The sequence below is a fragment of the Leopardus geoffroyi genome, chromosome A3, assembly GCF_018350155.1.
Source record: "Leopardus geoffroyi isolate Oge1 chromosome A3, O.geoffroyi_Oge1_pat1.0, whole genome shotgun sequence".
Taxonomy (NCBI): Eukaryota; Metazoa; Chordata; class Mammalia; order Carnivora; family Felidae; genus Leopardus; species Leopardus geoffroyi.
The window spans coordinates 14,914,490-14,931,289 of record NC_059336.1 but is presented as its reverse complement, the minus strand read 5'-3'; the positions used below and the strand labels follow the sequence as shown (position 1 = coordinate 14,931,289).

Genomic DNA, 16,800 nt, shown 5'->3' with positions numbered 1-16,800 from the left:
TGCCCGTTCCTCAATGAGGTAGCTGCCATCCCCATTTGACGGATGGGCAAACTGAGGCTCACAGAGGTTAAGGGATTTGCCTAAGGTCACACAGCTAGGAGGTGTCCGAGGTAGGAGTTGAAGCCCTCTCTGCTTGACATCAGGGTAGGGGTTTAGAGTGTGGGGGATGGTGTCAGAGCCCTGGAGTTGAACCCCCTACAATAACATACCCATTAGCTGGGTGGCCTTAAGGAAGGCTTAATTTCTCCGAACCTCAATTGCCTCATCTCTAACATAAGACTAATAAGAACCCTACCTTCATAGTGCAGATTGAGTGTGCATTGAAAATGCTTATCATTATGCTAACTTTTAAAAGTTGTTAAAAACAAATCGTCGGGGCACGCACAGCAGCCGAGTTCCGTTCTGGTCTGGGTGGGGGGTGGTTTCTGAGAAGGTGACATTAGAGTTGGGCCAGCAGGGTGTGATATGCAATGGGGGGAGGGTCCCGGTGGGGGTGGAGGGCTTGCCAGCGAAGGCAGGGTGCGGGAAGTGTGGGCTAAGGTCACGGACGGCTTTGCCGGATCCACAAGGAATGGGGCTATAGGTGATGGGGAGCCATGCGCGATTCTGGTGCCAGAGGCTGACGTGATCGGAGCTGAGCTTCGAGAAGATGGGGACAGTGAAGGGGAGAGACAGCCGGAAGGGAGGCCTGAGGCTCGTCCTTGTCTGACACGCCCCTCCCCCCATCTCCCAGTCCATCCGGCGCCTAATGGAGGCAGAGAAAGTGAAAGGCTTCTGCCAGGTAGTGATTTCCTCCAACCTGCGTGACGGCGTGTCGCATCTGATCCAGTCCGGGGGCCTCGGGGGGCTGCAGCACAACACCGTGCTGGTTGGCTGGCCCCGCAACTGGCGGCAGAAGGAAGATCATCAGACATGGAGGAACTTCATTGGTAACACTGGGTGGGCCGGGGACAGTGGTGGGCGGTGGGCTCTCCCTCTTGGGCCCGGGGGCTCTTTCCTGGGTGTTGCACATGCGGGGGGTCGGTGCTCAGAGCTGGCCATGTGCCAGGCGCCGAGGACTCAGGTGTGAGGGAGATAGTCTTGGGCCCTGCAGAGCTGACTCAGCCCCGAGAGAGAGAGTCAGTGGAAGGCAGCAGAAAGAGCTACAGCCGCGAAGTCAGAGAGGCCTGGGTCTCAATCTCACCTCCGGCCCTTCCTAGCTGTGTGATCGTTCACAAGTGACTCACCCTCTCTGAGCACTAGACGCCTTGGTAGTAATATAATAGCGGACATGTATGGACTGTGTTCTGTCTGCCAGACAAGTTGAGCCTCTCTCTAAGCCTCTTATCCTCTCAGCAGTCCCGTGTGGGCTGGCGAGGCAGTGTCATCTCCCCTTTACTGGTGTGAAACGGAGGCCCAGGCCCGGAGAGATGGAGGAATTTGCTCCAGATCACACAGCTGGGCGCCTAGAGGCTGCCCTGTTGACTCCAGGCTAGTCTGGCTCCTTTCCGGGTAGATCATAGTTAAAGGCAGTTGAGAGGATAAACCAGGCCGTGCACGGAAGAGCTCCTGATAGGAAGGGCAGGTGGTCTCATTGCCACTTGACAGGTGGGGAAACTGAGGCCCAGCAAGGTCGAGAGGCTTTCCCCAACCCAAACAACAATTCAGTGATGAGACCTACGTAGATGCTGGTTTTCTGACTACTCAGGCCAAGGCCAAGGCCGGGGCCGGGTGGGGTGGGGGTGGGGGGGGTGCTGGGTGCCAGGAGCCTTGGTGCAGGAAGGGACCGGGGTCGCTCTTCTCCCCTCTGGCCCTCTCCTTGGCCTTCCCCAGAGCTGGTCCGGGAAACCACAGCTGGTCACCTGGCCCTACTGGTCACCAAGAACGTTTCCATGTTCCCTGGGAACCCCGAGCGCTTCTCCGAGGGCAGCATTGACGTCTGGTGGATTGTGCACGACGGCGGCATGCTCATGTTGCTGCCTTTCCTGCTGCGACACCACAAGGTGAGCGAGCGTGGCTCTGCGTGGCTCGTGGGCTCTGGCCAGGGCCAGCCTCCACGTGAGCCCCTCCCCGGGAGCTCCTGGAAGAGGGGGGCTGATCGCCTCCCTTCCCCTGAGATGTTAGGACCTGAGTGTGTCTCCTCTGGCGGGTGTCCTTGCCTTGTAAAGGAGAGTGCTGCTTCACCCTTGCAAGCGATACTTTAATGGGGACTCTTACCCCCCCAAAGCGGGGGAGGGGGGTGGTTTGTAGGGAGTGGCCTCCCAGGTAGAGGATTTTGGGTCTGTGTGTGTGTGTGTGTGTGTGGCGGCGGGGGGTGGGGGAAGGTGGGTGGGAAGGGTGAGGGACAGGGTCCTCTCTAGGTTCTGACCTTGAATTTTCTCACTGCGTCTGGGCTGGGCTTTTCTGGGTCCCCTTCACCCCTCCAGGTCTGGCGGAAGTGCAAGATGCGCATCTTCACCGTGGCCCAGATGGACGACAACAGCATCCAGATGAAGAAGGACCTGACCACCTTTCTGTACCATTTACGTATCACCGCGGAGGTCGAGGTCGTGGAGATGGTGAGTCCCTACCAGCCACCCCTGAAGTTCTGGAGTCCTAGCCGGCCCTCTTTCCTCTTGGCCCTAGTACCAAATAGGGCGACCCCCAAATCGATCAGCTTATGATGCTGGATCCCATCCCCATCTTACCTACCTCTTAGCCTCTCTTGGAGTAACCCAAGAGTCTGCCCATGTATCCATCCATCCGTCCCTCTCTTCTTTACAAGAATAGCCAAGTCATTATACGTAAGGCACTGTTTCACGCCACAGTTTATATATATGTGTGTGTATATATATATATATATATATATATATATATATGTATATATTCTCACGACAACCAGTGAAACAGATACAAGTATCAGCATTTTCATTTTACAGATTAGGAAGTTGAAGCACGGAAAGGTTAAGTAATTTGCTCAACAGGACAACCAAATGGCAGAGCCAGGATGCAAACCCTGGCAGGCTGACTTCAGAGTCCAGGCCCCTAGCGATTACACCGCATGGCCGCTCATCCATTCGTCCCCCTCGGTTTATTTACGCATCCACCCATCCCTCTGTGTATTCATTAATGTAGTCATTCACTCAACTACCCATTCATCCATATATGTATTCATTCATCACTTTGTTCCTTTAAAATTTCTTCCCCTTCTCCATTCACCCGGGTAATTAATTAATCTGCTCATTCATTAATTCACCCATTCACACCCTGGTCCTGTGCTGGGCTGAGGGAATGAGCAGCATTGTCTTCAAAGAGCATTGTCCTCTGCTTCGTCCTTGCCTCCCACAGCTATTGGTTAAACTGGGTCATTAGAGAGAGAAGCCCTAGGCTGGCAGAAGGAAGGGGGTCCGCCTCCCTTCCCTTGGCCTTGCACCTGAGCTCATGCTTTCCTCCCTTGCCCCTGTCACTCTACCCTGCCCCTCGCCCCCCCCCCCCCCGTCCCTGTCCGCCCACAGCATGAAAGCGATATCTCGGCATACACCTACGAGAAGACATTGGTGATGGAGCAGCGTTCTCAGATCCTCAAACAGATGCATTTAACCAAGAATGAGCGAGAGCGCGAGGTGAGGTTGCCCTGGCTGGGCTCTGAGAGCCTCAAGCTGCTGCCAGTTCTGGGTCTGCACAGGTTAGGGATGGCCCGGGGCTCACACTCCTGGCCATTGGCACGGCCTTCACCCTAGAGCATTACTCATCACCCTATTCCCTTCAACCCCACCTCCCTAGCAGCAGGGGTACATGGCACCTACCAAGCCTTCCAGCCAGGATGCAGAGGGCTTTGGCACGGGTGACAGATTTTCCTCTGTATGTGACTTCTGGGGCCCAAGGGAGAATCGTGGAAGCTAAATATGTATGGATGATGATTCCTCATGGGCGTGGGCTCCGAGTGTGGGGGATCATGTGATAGACCCTGCGAGAGTGGGTAACAGATGGTTATTTAGGGATATAGCTGATGGTTGGGAGTTGGGGGCATACCTCCTAGGGTACGGTTGATGAGTTCTCAGGGGGTAATGATGATGAGCCCCCCACGGGGTATGGGTGTAAGATCTCCCAGGTGTGAGTCACGTGGACCACTAGCGCCCCGAGATGGGATGAAAGCCCACCCCTTGGTGAAATGAGTGATGGTAACTCTGTGGCAGGGGACTGAAGAGCTCTGGGGGGCAGGCGACAGGTTGCCTGTGGAATGGATCCTGTAGGTGAGAGCGACAGACCATGGTTGAGGGGGTCTCCCAGGTGTGGATAATATATTTCTCAGATTTGGTTAATGGATCTTCAGGGGAATGAGTGGTGGGTACCTTTCTGAGCTGGGAAAGGTGAACACTTTAAGGATGTTGTCCAGGGTGATAGTGAACACTATAAAAAAAAAAAAAAAAAAAAACAACGGCATGTGCACTGACCAATTAGAACTGACACTGGACCACGGTGCTAAGATAGAGCTCTGCTGGGCCCAGTGTTAACCCTTTGCTTGCTGGACGGTGGGGAGGTCAGGGGTTCTGCGGATGAGTTGGAGCCGCCAGGCCAGCGGGGCAAAAGCTATTTGGTATGGAAGCCTCGCAATGTTTTAACAGCTGGTACGGCTCCCAGAAGTGTGCATCGTGGCTGAACATCAGCTCTGGAGGTAGCTGTTTGCAGGGCACGGGTGGTGACGCCTAGCCGAGCCGGCGCTAACCTGTGTCACTCCGTAGATCCAGAGTATCACAGATGAGTCTCGCGGCTCAATCCGGAGAAAGAATCCAGCCAACACTCGGCTCCGCCTCAACGTCCCAGAAGAGACCGCTGGTGACAGTGAGGAGAAGCCAGAAGAGGAGGTGTGCGCCTGGGTGGTTTGGCCCCAGCCGGTGGGAGCCGCGTCTCTGGCCTCGGCCAAGGGAGTCACGTGCTGCCTGCCCCTTCCTTCATCTCCCAGGTGCAGCTCATCCACGACCAGAGTGCTCCCAGCTGCCCCAGCAGCTCTCCGTCCCCGGGGGAGGAGCCTGAGGGGGAGGGCGAGGCCGATCCTGAGAAGGTGCATCTCACCTGGACCAAGGACAAGTCGGTGGCAGAGAAGAATAAGGGCCCCAGTCCCGTCTCCTCGGAGGGCATCAAGGACTTCTTCAGCATGAAGCCGTAGGGGCCTGGGGGCTGCGGGCTGGGGGCTGGGGGCTGGGGTGAGCCCGCAGGGTCTTTGCTCCCCGTGGCAGAGCAGATGAGCAGAGGAGGTCCTGGTGGGGGCTGATTGCCGAGGGTCGGCGCTCCCAGGGGCGCCATGAAGAAGCGAAGGGGGTGTGGCCGGGAGAGCGGGACCGGCGAGCACTGGGTGGGGGAGGGGGAGGATGGTGGCCCAAGTGCTCAGCCCCTCCTTCTTCTGACCCCTCTCTTGTTCTTCCTCTCTTTGCTTCTCTTGTGTTTCCTGAAGGGAGTGGGAGAATTTGTAAGTGCTTCAGGATTTTTTAATTCTCTCTTCTGGGTTGGCCAGGGTCCCTGCTCTCCTCAGTCTATCACGAACCCTCAGCGCGGGCCCCTGGCCGTTTGGGGTCTCTGAACGGCCCAACTTGGAGAGGTCTGGGGTTGACCGGTGCCAGCGACCCAGTGCGCCTGGGGCTGCAAGGGCACTGGGTCCTGCTCTCCGGCTTCGGGCTCACGCGCCGGTCTCCCCTCCTGCCTCCCCCAGGAACCAGTCCAACGTGCGGCGCATGCACACTGCCGTGCGGCTGAACGAGGTCATCGTGAAGAAATCCCGGGATGCCAAGCTGGTGTTGCTCAACATGCCTGGACCTCCCCGCAACCGCAACGGTGACGAAAATTGTATCCAGGACCTAAAGTGGGGCGTGCGGGAGGGAGGCGGACGTCAGGGGCAACGGGGTCCTCGTCCTGGGAGGGAAGAGCCGAGGCGTTCCCGCGTCAGGAACCTCAGAACGGGAGGCGGGCCCAGGGGTCCCCGGCGCCCGATCGCGACCCTCCACTCCGTCAGGGCGAAGGGGACGCGGCTTTTCTCCTTGACTGGCGCTCAGACATGGAGTTCCTCGAGGTCCTCACCGAGCACCTGGACCGGGTGATGCTGGTCCGCGGCGGCGGCCGCGAGGTCATCACCATCTACTCCTGAGAGCCAGGACCTGCCACCCGGGCCCGAGCGCGCCCGGCCGGCGGCCCCGGAGCCCTCGCCGCGCCCCCCGCCGCTGTCACCGTTTACATACAGACCCTGTGCCCGCGCCCTGGCCCCTTTCCCCGCTGCCTGAAGCCCGGAGGCCACGCCGCTCGGGGCTGACTCGGAGGGGACCGCCCCGCGCGGAGGCCGGAGCCCGAGCGCCCCGTTGGCTCGTCGCTCTGCGGGCCCGGCCTCGCCCCGCCGGAGGAGACGCTGCAATAAGGCCGGGGAGGCGCGGAGGGCGGAGGCGCGGGGCCGTGAGGAGCGCCCGCGGGCCGTGCGGCCGCGTCCCCTCCCCAGCCCCGCCCGGTCCTCCTCGGCGCCCCGGCGCGGGCCCGGCACCCGGGCGGCCCGAGGGCGCGCGGTGGGGAGGCCGCGCTCGGCCCGACCCGCCGCCCCTCCGCGCGGGGCCGCGCCTATACATAGTGTACAGGAGACATCGCGTGTATTTTTAACGTCCCCATATTTCTGTGACTAGAAGCGCAACGGACTTCTCTGCTCGCCGCCTTCGAGCTCTCCCGCTAGGGGCACGCGGGGGAGGCGGCGGCCTCGGGAGGCTAGGTTTTCCTGGACGTCCGCGAGTTTGGGAGCAAAAGTGCTTTCGGCCCAGGCGGGAGTCGTGGTCCTGGCCCCTCGACACCCCCGCTCCGCTCTCGCCTCCTCGCCCTTTCCGCGCGCCCCCGGCTTCCGACCCTTCCCGCAAGTTCGTTTTGGAGATGGGGTGAGACCAGCGCCCGGCTTTTCCTGGATCCGCCTCCCAGCGGCTGCGGAGACGCGCGCAGCCGCCTCTCGGCTCCCCGCGAGCCGGAGCCAGGACCGGGGAGGGGCTGCTGGGGGCGGGGGTGGTGAGGGGATGGGGGGGGCGGAGAGACCGAGGAAGCCCCGCCCCCGTGCCTTCATGGGGGAGCGGGCGTCGCGTCTCTCCTCGTCGGCTGGTCGCCTGCTCCCCCTATCCCATGGCTCCTCGCCAAAGACTGAAACCGGGGAGCTGGAGGGCGTCCCCTCCCCGGAGTTGCGTCCCTGGGACAGGCGAGGGAGGAGGGGAAGCGATTTGGGTTTAGGGGCCAGACCCACCGGGGAGGCCCCAGCTCTGCTCCTGATGTTCCCTCCCCTGTCCCCACCCGGCAGCTGGCAGCTCCGGCCTCGGGGACCCAGCCGCCTTCTCCCGCGTGCCGGGGCCGGGCCTTGCTGCCCAGCAGCGGCCTCTAGCTGCGTCTCCCAGGCACCCGGGCCTGGGGGGAGGGCTGGAGTCGCCGTGTGCTTTGTTCTAAGCGCCTCTCTGCCCTCCTCCAACCAGGACCCAAAGCCTTTCTTTGGCTTCTCCAACTCCAGACCTTGGCGCTTCTGCTCCACGCAGCCCGGTCGGAGGCGCCGTCTATCCCTAGAGAAGGCGCATTGGGCGGGCTCCCTTCCCCCAGGGCACGTCATTAAGGGGGACAGGCACTGCATGCTCGTTCCAGCGCCCTCTGGGACCGGGTTCAGTACCTCCAGCTCCAGGTCCCTGACATTTGCACCTAGACATCCTGCCCACCTCCCAGAGCTGGGGCTACTGAGTACTCCTGACCTCACCACCTCCTTCCCTTTGAGCCCAAGGCGGAGAGCTGGCGCTGTTGCCGTCTATAGACTGGGTCAGGTGTGGCTGGAGGTAGGTCTCAGTATCTGCCTGTTAGGCCAAGGCCCTCTGAGATTTGATAAGAGGGCAAGATGGACTCTCCAGAAGGTTGGAAATATTAAGACACCAGGCCCCCCCACCTGACCCCCCTGCATCTTTCAAAAGACCTCCGAGAACCACAGCTGGGTCTAGCCTTCTGGGGGCCTGAGCATCCCCAGGCTAAGTGGCAGCCTGGGCAGAAGGGGAAGGGGCTGTATCAACACCACCAATTAGGGAACCAAAGTTGCACTATCTGGGCCCAGAATGTCTGGTTGGCAAGAGCAAAGTTTCTGTTGAAGACAAACATCCCATAACAAAACCCAAGTTTTCTGTGCTACATGTGCAATATTTGTTATGAATGTTATCACAAGTCATTCATCAAATTATCTTTATAATCATTGTAGCTAGATGTTTCATGTCCATTCAAGTGACTTTTATTCTGAGTGCAATATTTCAATAGCCTCGTAGTGAGAACTAGTGTTGCTTTTGTTTTAGCCGATCTATGTGCAGGGCAATGCAATGAAGTTGAAAACCCTTGTAAATAGGAGAGGTTGCAAACCAAATCAAGATTATTTATTACTATTATTAGGCCTGCCTTTAATTTTCAGTGTGTTTCAGTATTCCGCATTCCGCCTCAGTACTGATCTTGTGTTCTTTGTGCCAATATGGAAAGGAGCGCGTTGGTTCTTTCCTTTCTTGTTGAATGCTCCTCCGCTCCCATTTAATGCTTTACAGCTTTTACTGTATTTTTTAGACTCCCGTCTGCACAAAATGCAATAAAAATAATTTTATTATACCCTTCACAGCCTGAGGTGTGCTGTATGGACCCTTGAGGGGGAAGGAGCGGAACTCAAGGTGGCTCTTCGGAAGGAGCCCTTCCTCCTCACACCCCGACCCACCGTCCCTGGCTGGGCTGCTCCTCAGGGTCTGGTTGCCTGGGACAACCAGGTCAGGCCCGTGCTGGTCCGACCTCGCCCCCTTCCCCAGGCTCCTGGCCCTTAAATGCTCTTCCAGGCGCCCACTTTCTATGACTCTACGGTTCTGCCAACTCCCCACATAGTGGGGAGAACACAGGGTGGCAGCTGAGGCCAAATCAAAGCGGAAGAGCACCCTGCTCCACCGGCCAGCGGCCAGAAACGTCCCTTTCCCAGAGTGAGCGGACAAGCCTGCTGCCACACTGAGAGTCCACCACAAACAAGCACGTTTAACACAGCATCATAATTAGCCAGCAGGCTTTTGCTCTGACCTGATGTTAAAGCTTCTGACCGGGGGAGGTGTGGCACAAGAGGACTAGGGTCAGAGGAGGTTTTCGGGGCTGACCGCAACCACAGATGAGGACAAGAGGGGGCAGGCGTCACAGCAGACGGAAACCAATGTTCCGTCAGGGGCCCTCACCTTCTGACTGGGGAGGGAATGCCCCTGCAGTTATTCACACCCCAAAAAGACAACACAGCCTTTACTTTTTCATTTTAATAAAAAGTAATCATCTCATCTTATTAACAACACAGAATTCCAAAGAGGAAAAAAACACTATAGAACACAAACAGGTCAGAACATAAAACGCTGCCATCGGGGACCTTGAGTTTTTGAAAGCATTGTTTGCTCAGCCACTGGCAAGGACTCAGCTGAGGTCCCTGCCCTCCCTCATCCCTGCAGGGGACCCTTGAGACTGTGACCCACAGGGCTCTGATGAGCACCATCCCTAGGGAGAGGGCAGCTTCCTTTGGCTCCATAGAGAGCAGCAGCCAGAAGTCCTCCCTCTAATAATTTCACTCTGGCTCAAAAGTTATGAACAACCACCTGTATCAAGGACATGTCCAGCTACCAAAAGTCTGACATCAAAATGGTCCCTACCTCCTGCTGCTCAGAAACAGAAGAGTCCAAATGAAAATAAGAGCCTGATTTCTGAGCCAAAAGCTCAAAACAATCACTGAAAAAAAAAAGGGTGTTCCCTGCCAGAGTCTAGAGTTGCTTTCTCAGAACCTCCATGAAACTAGCACTGGAGAGGGAGAAGCTGACAAAAACGTTAAGGGGGTGAGAGTGGTCAGGGCCCAGATTACAGTTCTTGTTGAACTGCTGGTGACTGGAGCTGTTCAATCCATTGGAGATCCTCCAATGAAATGAAAAGAAAGAGAAAAAAAGAAAGGAAGAAAGAAAGAAAGGGAAAGAAAAAAGAAAAAAAAGGAAAGGGGAGGAAGGAAAAGAAAGAAAAAGAAAGAAAGAAAGAGAAAGAAAGAAAAAAGAAAGAAAAGAAGAAAGAAAAAAAGAAAGGAAGAAAACCCCAAACTAACAACCCTGGATTAGGCAGAAAAGTGCCTGCTTCCATGGCCGCCACGCACTCTCCTAGACAAACTCCAGAGCAGCTGCTTTATGAATCCTCCGGCAGACCCCATACACATGGAATGGGGCACGAGGACACCGTGCTTGCCCAGCCCAGGCTGGCTTTCTGCAACCCTAGGAAGCAGCTGCAGACAGGAGCTTGAGCTCTGGTCGGCCTGTGTGAAGCTGAAAAAAACCTTGGTAGGTTCAAAATGAACAAAGGCGGTGGCGACGGACATGAAAATGCTGTTCCAAACTCAGTCGATCGGGGCGTGGCTTCTTCCTTCTCCCCAACCCCCAAATCCAGCTGACAGAGACCAGAGAAACCCATGAAATATAAACTGAGCCCGGACACCTATACTGCCCAAATGACCCCAGAGATATTTATTTTCTACAAAAACCAAAAACAAAAAAGATATACACCCCCAAATGCAGTATAAACTCTGACTCTGGAAGGAATAAGCAACAAAGCCTTGGGCAGAAGAGAGAGCAGGTGGTAGAAACATTCGATGTAGACCTGGAGAGGCGCAGAGAACATCCTCCAAATAACTCTATTTGAACGCAGTAGGTGGGAGGAGGCCAGGGGATGAGGGGACTGGGGACAGTTGAGAGACTTAGCCTCAGTAATGCCTCTGGTAGGATCCCAACGGGGCCGGGGGCCGCCCCACCTGTGCTGTAGTTTGGCTAACCAGGTGGGAGAGAGCAGGGCCACTCTGGATCAGGGTGTCCAGAGCCTTCTGTACACTTGGATTGTCAAAGTTGATACCTGTGGAAGACACGGGCCTCTGGCTAGCCATGTTGCTAGTAGGTGCCAGGCGACTGGAAGGCTGGCCAAAGAGCCCTTGGGAAGGAGCCCCAGGCCTGGGGCCCATGTTCCGAGCAGATCCCGCCTGTCCCAAAATGTTTGGAGGCTGATTGCCAGAGGCCTGTGATCTTTGCTGAGGCTGGCTGTTCGCTGCCGTGGAAAAATTTTGGTTCTGGGTGTTTCCGGCAGCAACTGAAGGGGATGCAGAGCTGCTATTGGCCACAACCGTGCCACTATTGAAGAGGCTGAGGATTTTGGCCTGAAGCTCTTGCTGGGAGGTGGGGGGTGCAGCTGGAGTGGGTGTAGCAGAGGGGAGCACTTGGCCGCTCTGGAGCGGTTGGGAGCTTGGCTGTGTCTTCAGCGAGGCACCCGAGGTCGCCCCGAGTGGTTGGCGGGAAATCGGGCCTAAAAGACAGAAGGAGGAGGTATCTAGTTGAAAGTACCCTCCGTGGGCAGGAGGCTTAACAGCCAGGGAAGAACAACAATCACTGATCACATCAATCACATAGTACACAGACTATAACATCAATTTCCCAAAGGAGCTACTTCATGGTATATGCTGTCTCCAGAAAACAGCCTAGGTGCCCCAGAGGACTACTTAAAGGAACAAAGGGCATCCATCTCGGTGACCAGGTAGCTGGCAATCTTAGCCCACCCATCGCCACATTAACTACAGGGACTGGAATTCAGTACCCAAATGTTAAGTTATCATTACATCAGCAAGGATGGCCCGTGGGAGAACCCAGGGGACGGGCTCATTCCCCTTACCCACCCCAAAGAGCTTGGGCCTGCCACCCTCCCAACAGAGCCTGGGGGTTAGAGAAATGCAGAGTCAGAACTTCACCTCGGCCCTGCCACGTAGCTCACCAGGCAGAGAGTCGGTGCTGCTCCTCATAAGGCGCTCCTTCCGCTCTCGCAGATAGTTGATGATCTTGTCAGTCTCCTCGGCAGTGAGGTACCTGTTGTCTGCCAGTAGGTTGATGAGGCTTTGGATGGCTGGAGGGTGCCCTCCGCGCACTCCTTCCTCGGGGCCTCCGCGCTCCCTTTCCTGCAGGATGGCTTCATCTGCCATCTTGGCTGCCTGTCTGGCAATCTCCTCTCGCTCCTTCTCCCGGCACTCATTCTTATAGCGCTCATAATTTCTGGCTACCAGCACCATGGCGTCTGCCTGGGGCATGTTGCGATGCTCTGTAGGAGAGAATGACAGGAGTGATTTTCTCCCATGACGGTTGTGAGTGCCCAACTTCTGGACTCTACCAAGCCTTTTCTAACCTCAAACCAGCAAGAAAACCATTCTGGTGACAAAAAGCCTTACGATGCGGAGCAGAGTGGGGGAGACGAAGGCTGGAAAGACAGGGGAATAGATTTCTTTGGTGGGGAACACACACACCTTTCACAGAGCTGGTTCTTCGGGGGAATTCCTAGATCACAGACTTGTAGTAAAAACCAAAGAAACATGACAGTCTCCCACAGATTCAAAAAGACCACATGGGGAATAACCATGGGAGGCAGGCTGCAGGGGGCCAAAAAGCTCTTCCGTAAAGTCTGGCTCTCTACTGTGACACTCAGGATAGAGCTGGCCTACTGTTTCTGAATTCATCAGTTCAAAGGTCATGCATTAAGATCAAATATGACCCTAAATAACCTCCTCTCCTTACCCATGGGCAACGTGACCTACAGGGTGGTGAGAAGCCTCAGAACGTCACAGAAATGCCCTCACACATCTTGAGAACTACTGCTCAGAGACACAAATGACCTAGTGAGAGCCCTATGTACTTTATGGTTATGGGTAACAAGTCAGGCAAAAAGATTCCGATGTGGTGGAAAAAGGGCAAAGTCCAGTCTGGGCTGGAAGAGCAATGGCCAGGGCCATCGGTTGGCTGAGTCCTAACATCCTGAGTGCGATGTACTAAAAGCATCTTCAGGGAAGGGCTTCAAGGACTTCCTGGGCCTCCTCCCCGCTCTCCTGCCCCCTCTACTTCTCTAGCACACTTGCAGACTGTCCCATCGCCTGTCGTGTCCTCAGTCCCTTATTACAAAGTCTAATGAAAGCAAGGGTTCTAGCACGCTCCATGCGGTGCACGTCTGCCAGAGGTGTGCCAGCACCTGCTCTCAATGGTGAGGGCTGATGGTGCATGTCTCTTCCCAACCGTCCCTGAAGTGACTGCATGTTGGTGGCTTGAAACAAGACACACAGGGGGAGCATTTACACCATCAGCAAATGCTGTGAACCACAATGCCTCCTGCCCCCTTCCCAGAACTAGTGGTTACACATTTACCAGCATCCCGCTATGTATACCTGAGAGCTAAATATAATGTTTTCCATTTAGCAGACCCAGAACTGCATCCACTGAAAGAATATCAGACGAGTAAGTGACTATGCAAGTCTCCTCCAGTGTGCTTATAAAAGGGACCCACCATCTTTGAGCTGACATACGAGTCATTTGCCCCAAACCTGCTTCTTCTCAGTAGGGCATCAAAGAATTAATGGACTAGTGACTATCTCTGGAATTCTAACCCACTTGGGCCTCCGTACCTTGTGGGGTTCCGAACATGATGTTGACTGTGCACGAGCGGTGAATCTGGTGTTGCTGGGTGATGACGATAGCAAAAGGAGACCCTCCCCTGCTAACATCCTCCAAGGCTTGTGACAGTGACACCTCTGTGTTGAGGAAGATCAAGTCCACTACCATGCCTAGGTCTCGTACCTTCCGCCCCACAGATTCAGCATAATCTCTGTAGGAACAAACAGGATCCAAGTGAGCGCTCCCTGACCAGCTCCCAATCTGTATACTGTTGCACCTCAGCCAGCAGTGTGTGCTCCTATGGAGAGTTCAAATCTTAGCACATTCCATGTCTCCCTAGTGCCCTCTTCAGGCTCCAAGAATCTAGACCAATTCCATCCCATACACCAGAGTTCAGAATGGTTATGCCTAGCTCAGAATGGTCACATATTAAGCTACCAACAGCACAGTCCTTAGTACCCAGGTCTTTTTCTTGATCCTGCAGAGCAGTGGTCTTTCCTTAAACACCATCCTGCTGCCCAAGACTTGAGGCATGTACCGGTCTCTGGGGTGCTGCACAATAGAGTGGAAAAAGCATGGGCTTTAACGCTAGGAGGAGTCTGGATCCCAACCTTATCATTTACTTACAAAATTGTGAGGATTTAAGCAAATCCTTCAACCTCTTACAAACTTGTTTCTTTACCAACAAAACAGGAATATGGCTCCACTCATGTCATTCCCTTGACCTTCTCTCCAATCTAAATTAGATCCTTGATATATTTCTTCTCATAGGGCTCATCACCAATACCCCCATTTTTGTTGTCATCTGCCCAACTAGGGTGTAAGCTCCACCACAGGAAGGGGCCCTATATACTTGCATCCCAGTACCTAGCTTCGCCATACATGTAAGAGATGAGCTGAATGAACACACATGTAACGTGATGACTGCGAAGATTAAAAATAATTTAAGTAAATCGCCTAGCAAGGGATAGCAGAGTAGGTGCTTAGAAAATAACAGCTATTATCCTGTGTCAAGAAAAAAAAAAAAAAAAAAAAAAAAAGCTATCCACAGTTAAAAGTGGCATCTATCTCTAAACAAGGCAGCCCAGAGCCTGGGAACTCTGCCTGCTGCTTGGTGTCTCGACACCTATTTCCCTAGTCTCTGCCTTGAAATTAGCTCTTTAACCTCAAACTGCTAAAAAACACATGAAGTTATTTACTAACCACCTGGGGAAAGGGAACATAGCCAGTGCCAAGCCTGCAAGCTGCTACGCTCCCTTGTGCCTCTCTGCTCGGTCTCTTCAGGAAACAATGTGAAAAAGAGGCAAGCAAAGAGGTACTGTGAACTCTGGATTGGCTAGAACGGTTTCCTGACAGTTCTGCAAGATCACGGCACTTCATAAAGGCGGCCTGGCAGGCCAATGCAGAGACACGTGCCTCCCGAAGTGGTGGGGATTTGGGGTGGCTCCATGAAGGGGGCATCTATTGCTTTGCATGACCAACATATATTCCCTCTTCAGTTTTCCTTTGGGAAAGCACCCTTCTCCTACTCAGTCCACATGATTCCACAGGCCTAATTCCACCTGTAGCTCTAGGAATGGGGCACATGACCCAGCCCTAGCTAATCGGGAATCTTAGCACCGCTGGTTCAAGGATGGGACAGTGAGCCAGGTCAGTCCAATGAGAAACAATTCCAGGCCTTTAAATGGAAGCACTGGGAAACAGAGGCTTTTGCTGAGACAGATGTATAGGGTTAGTGCCATTCTGCCTTTTCCAGTAGAAAGCTTGCATGAGAATGAGGGTAATACAGGGACCAAGTCTTGATGACGTGGTTTGACACTGGATGTGGCCATACCTGATATTCCCAGTCAGGCAAACTAAAAATTTCCCTTTGGGGCGTGAGCCAGTTTGCAATGGGTTTTCTGTCAAGCCACAACTGACAGAACTCTGGCTCAATGTAGGAGAGCAATGCTAGAACCCACAGCCCAAGTTCAGTGGGTACGGCTGCCAAAGGAAGTCTTCATTTCTCTTCTGACCATTCTCCTTACTCAGGAGAAATAACCGAAGGATTCTTACTTAGTCTGCTTGTTGACCACAATCACAGAACAATCAACAGGCCTCTCAGCATCAAAGCGTCTCTGGATTTCCTCAAAATACTGACGATAAAGCTCTTCTCTACGCCGTTCCTCACGTTTCAAACGTTCTGTAAGACACCGACAAGGAAAACTGAAATATGGACTGTGCCTTTCTATAAAAATAAGCCACAGACCTTATTTTAACTCCTACAAGTATGTAGGCCAAGGTCGTAATATACATATACTCTGTCTGAGTTACTCTTCTGGACTACCTCCTAAAAATAGCCAGTATTATTATTTTTTATTACTATAAATTCATTGAAATGGAATGGCTGGATTAGAGGGCATGGTCACTTAAATGCATCATCTGCTGCATACTGCTAAACTGCCCTCTAAAGGCTGTTAACTTATCCCTTCACAGGGGTAGATTACCTAGTGCTAATTCTCTGCATCTTGGTCAACATTGGGTGTTATCATTTTTAAACATTCCTGCCAACTTGACAGGTAAAAGATAGTATTCCATTACTATTCTAATTTGCATTTTGGGGACAACTATTTAAGACTCTCATTGACAGGTATTTGTTAATTTGTTCCGGAAAAAAAAAAAAATCACGTGGTAAAGTTTTATTACAAATTAAAAATGAGGCTCTTATTTCAACTACAAAACAATTACGAGATCTTTAAGGATGTATTGAGAATAATCAGGCTTTGAAAAAACATTTTGTCTTTATCTAAAAAAGAGACGCTATTAAGTAAAAACTACATATAAAACAAAAAAACCCCACATCACATGCTGCACAGAGAGTGCAGACAGTTGTAGTTATTTGGTTAACAGGCAAAAAGCAAGCACTTATTAACCCTCTCCAGCTGTAATCTTTTGTTCATTTCTTATTGCTACAATTTTGTATTTACTTCTTGTTACATGACTAAAGCAGATGATAGTAATCTTGCATTTTACAAATTATTTTCAAGCTAAATGTTCCCTACATACTAATAGGCTATCTGTATTTCTGCTTTTTGTGGATTGCTTAGCCAAGTCGTTAGTCCCTTTCCAGTTGGTTATTTGTAAAGTGTTCTATCAGTAACAAATAAACTGCTACTTTACCTTTTGCACGAGACTGACTTTCTGGGCCTGGAGGGCCTCGTCCATCAAAGCTATCTCTGTAACGGTCAAAGTAAGGGTCGTCCTTCCTCCTGCAATAGTCATCCATTCGCAGGTATCGGTCATAAGAGCTTTCTCTCCTGAAAAGTGGGAGAAATTTGCACGAAGTTAAAACTCACCTATCCTGCAAAACTCAGATATAGAG

The 16,800-nt window shown here is 53.4% G+C and overlaps 2 protein-coding genes across 7 annotated transcripts in view; one reads left to right on the top strand and one right to left on the bottom strand.

The window, feature by feature from the left end:
* SLC12A5 (solute carrier family 12 member 5) overlaps positions 1–8,591 on the top strand; it is a 36,610-nt gene extending 28,019 nt beyond the window's left edge. For all 4 annotated transcript variants that reach the window (XM_045444398.1, XM_045444400.1, XM_045444401.1 and 1 more), the window contains 9 exons: positions 734–929; positions 1,813–1,982; positions 2,406–2,537; positions 3,474–3,581; positions 4,701–4,823; positions 4,922–5,121; positions 5,411–5,425; positions 5,666–5,799; positions 6,006–8,591. In XM_045444398.1, the coding sequence (XP_045300354.1) occupies positions 734–929; positions 1,813–1,982; positions 2,406–2,537; positions 3,474–3,581; positions 4,701–4,823; positions 4,922–5,121; positions 5,411–5,425; positions 5,666–5,799; positions 6,006–6,097 (1,170 nt within the window). In that variant the 3' untranslated portion in view covers positions 6,098–8,591. The remainder of the gene's footprint in view (positions 1–733; positions 930–1,812; positions 1,983–2,405; positions 2,538–3,473; positions 3,582–4,700; positions 4,824–4,921; positions 5,122–5,410; positions 5,426–5,665; positions 5,800–6,005) is intronic.
* Positions 8,592–9,245: 654 nt separating this feature from the next.
* The window catches only part of NCOA5 (nuclear receptor coactivator 5), a 31,509-nt gene continuing 23,954 nt past the window's right edge, over positions 9,246–16,800 (bottom strand). For 2 of the 3 annotated variants that reach the window (XM_045444402.1, XM_045444403.1), the window contains 5 exons: positions 16,599–16,735; positions 15,495–15,621; positions 13,451–13,650; positions 11,782–12,102; positions 9,246–11,319 (listed from right to left, as the gene is read on the bottom strand). In XM_045444402.1, coding sequence (XP_045300358.1) covers positions 10,730–11,319; positions 11,782–12,102; positions 13,451–13,650; positions 15,495–15,621; positions 16,599–16,735 — 1,375 coding nt within the window. In that variant the 3' untranslated portion in view covers positions 9,246–10,729. Of the gene's footprint in view, positions 11,320–11,758; positions 12,103–13,450; positions 13,651–15,494; positions 15,622–16,598; positions 16,736–16,800 lie in introns of all 3 variants that reach the window. The other variant, XM_045444404.1, reaches the window with a different exon arrangement.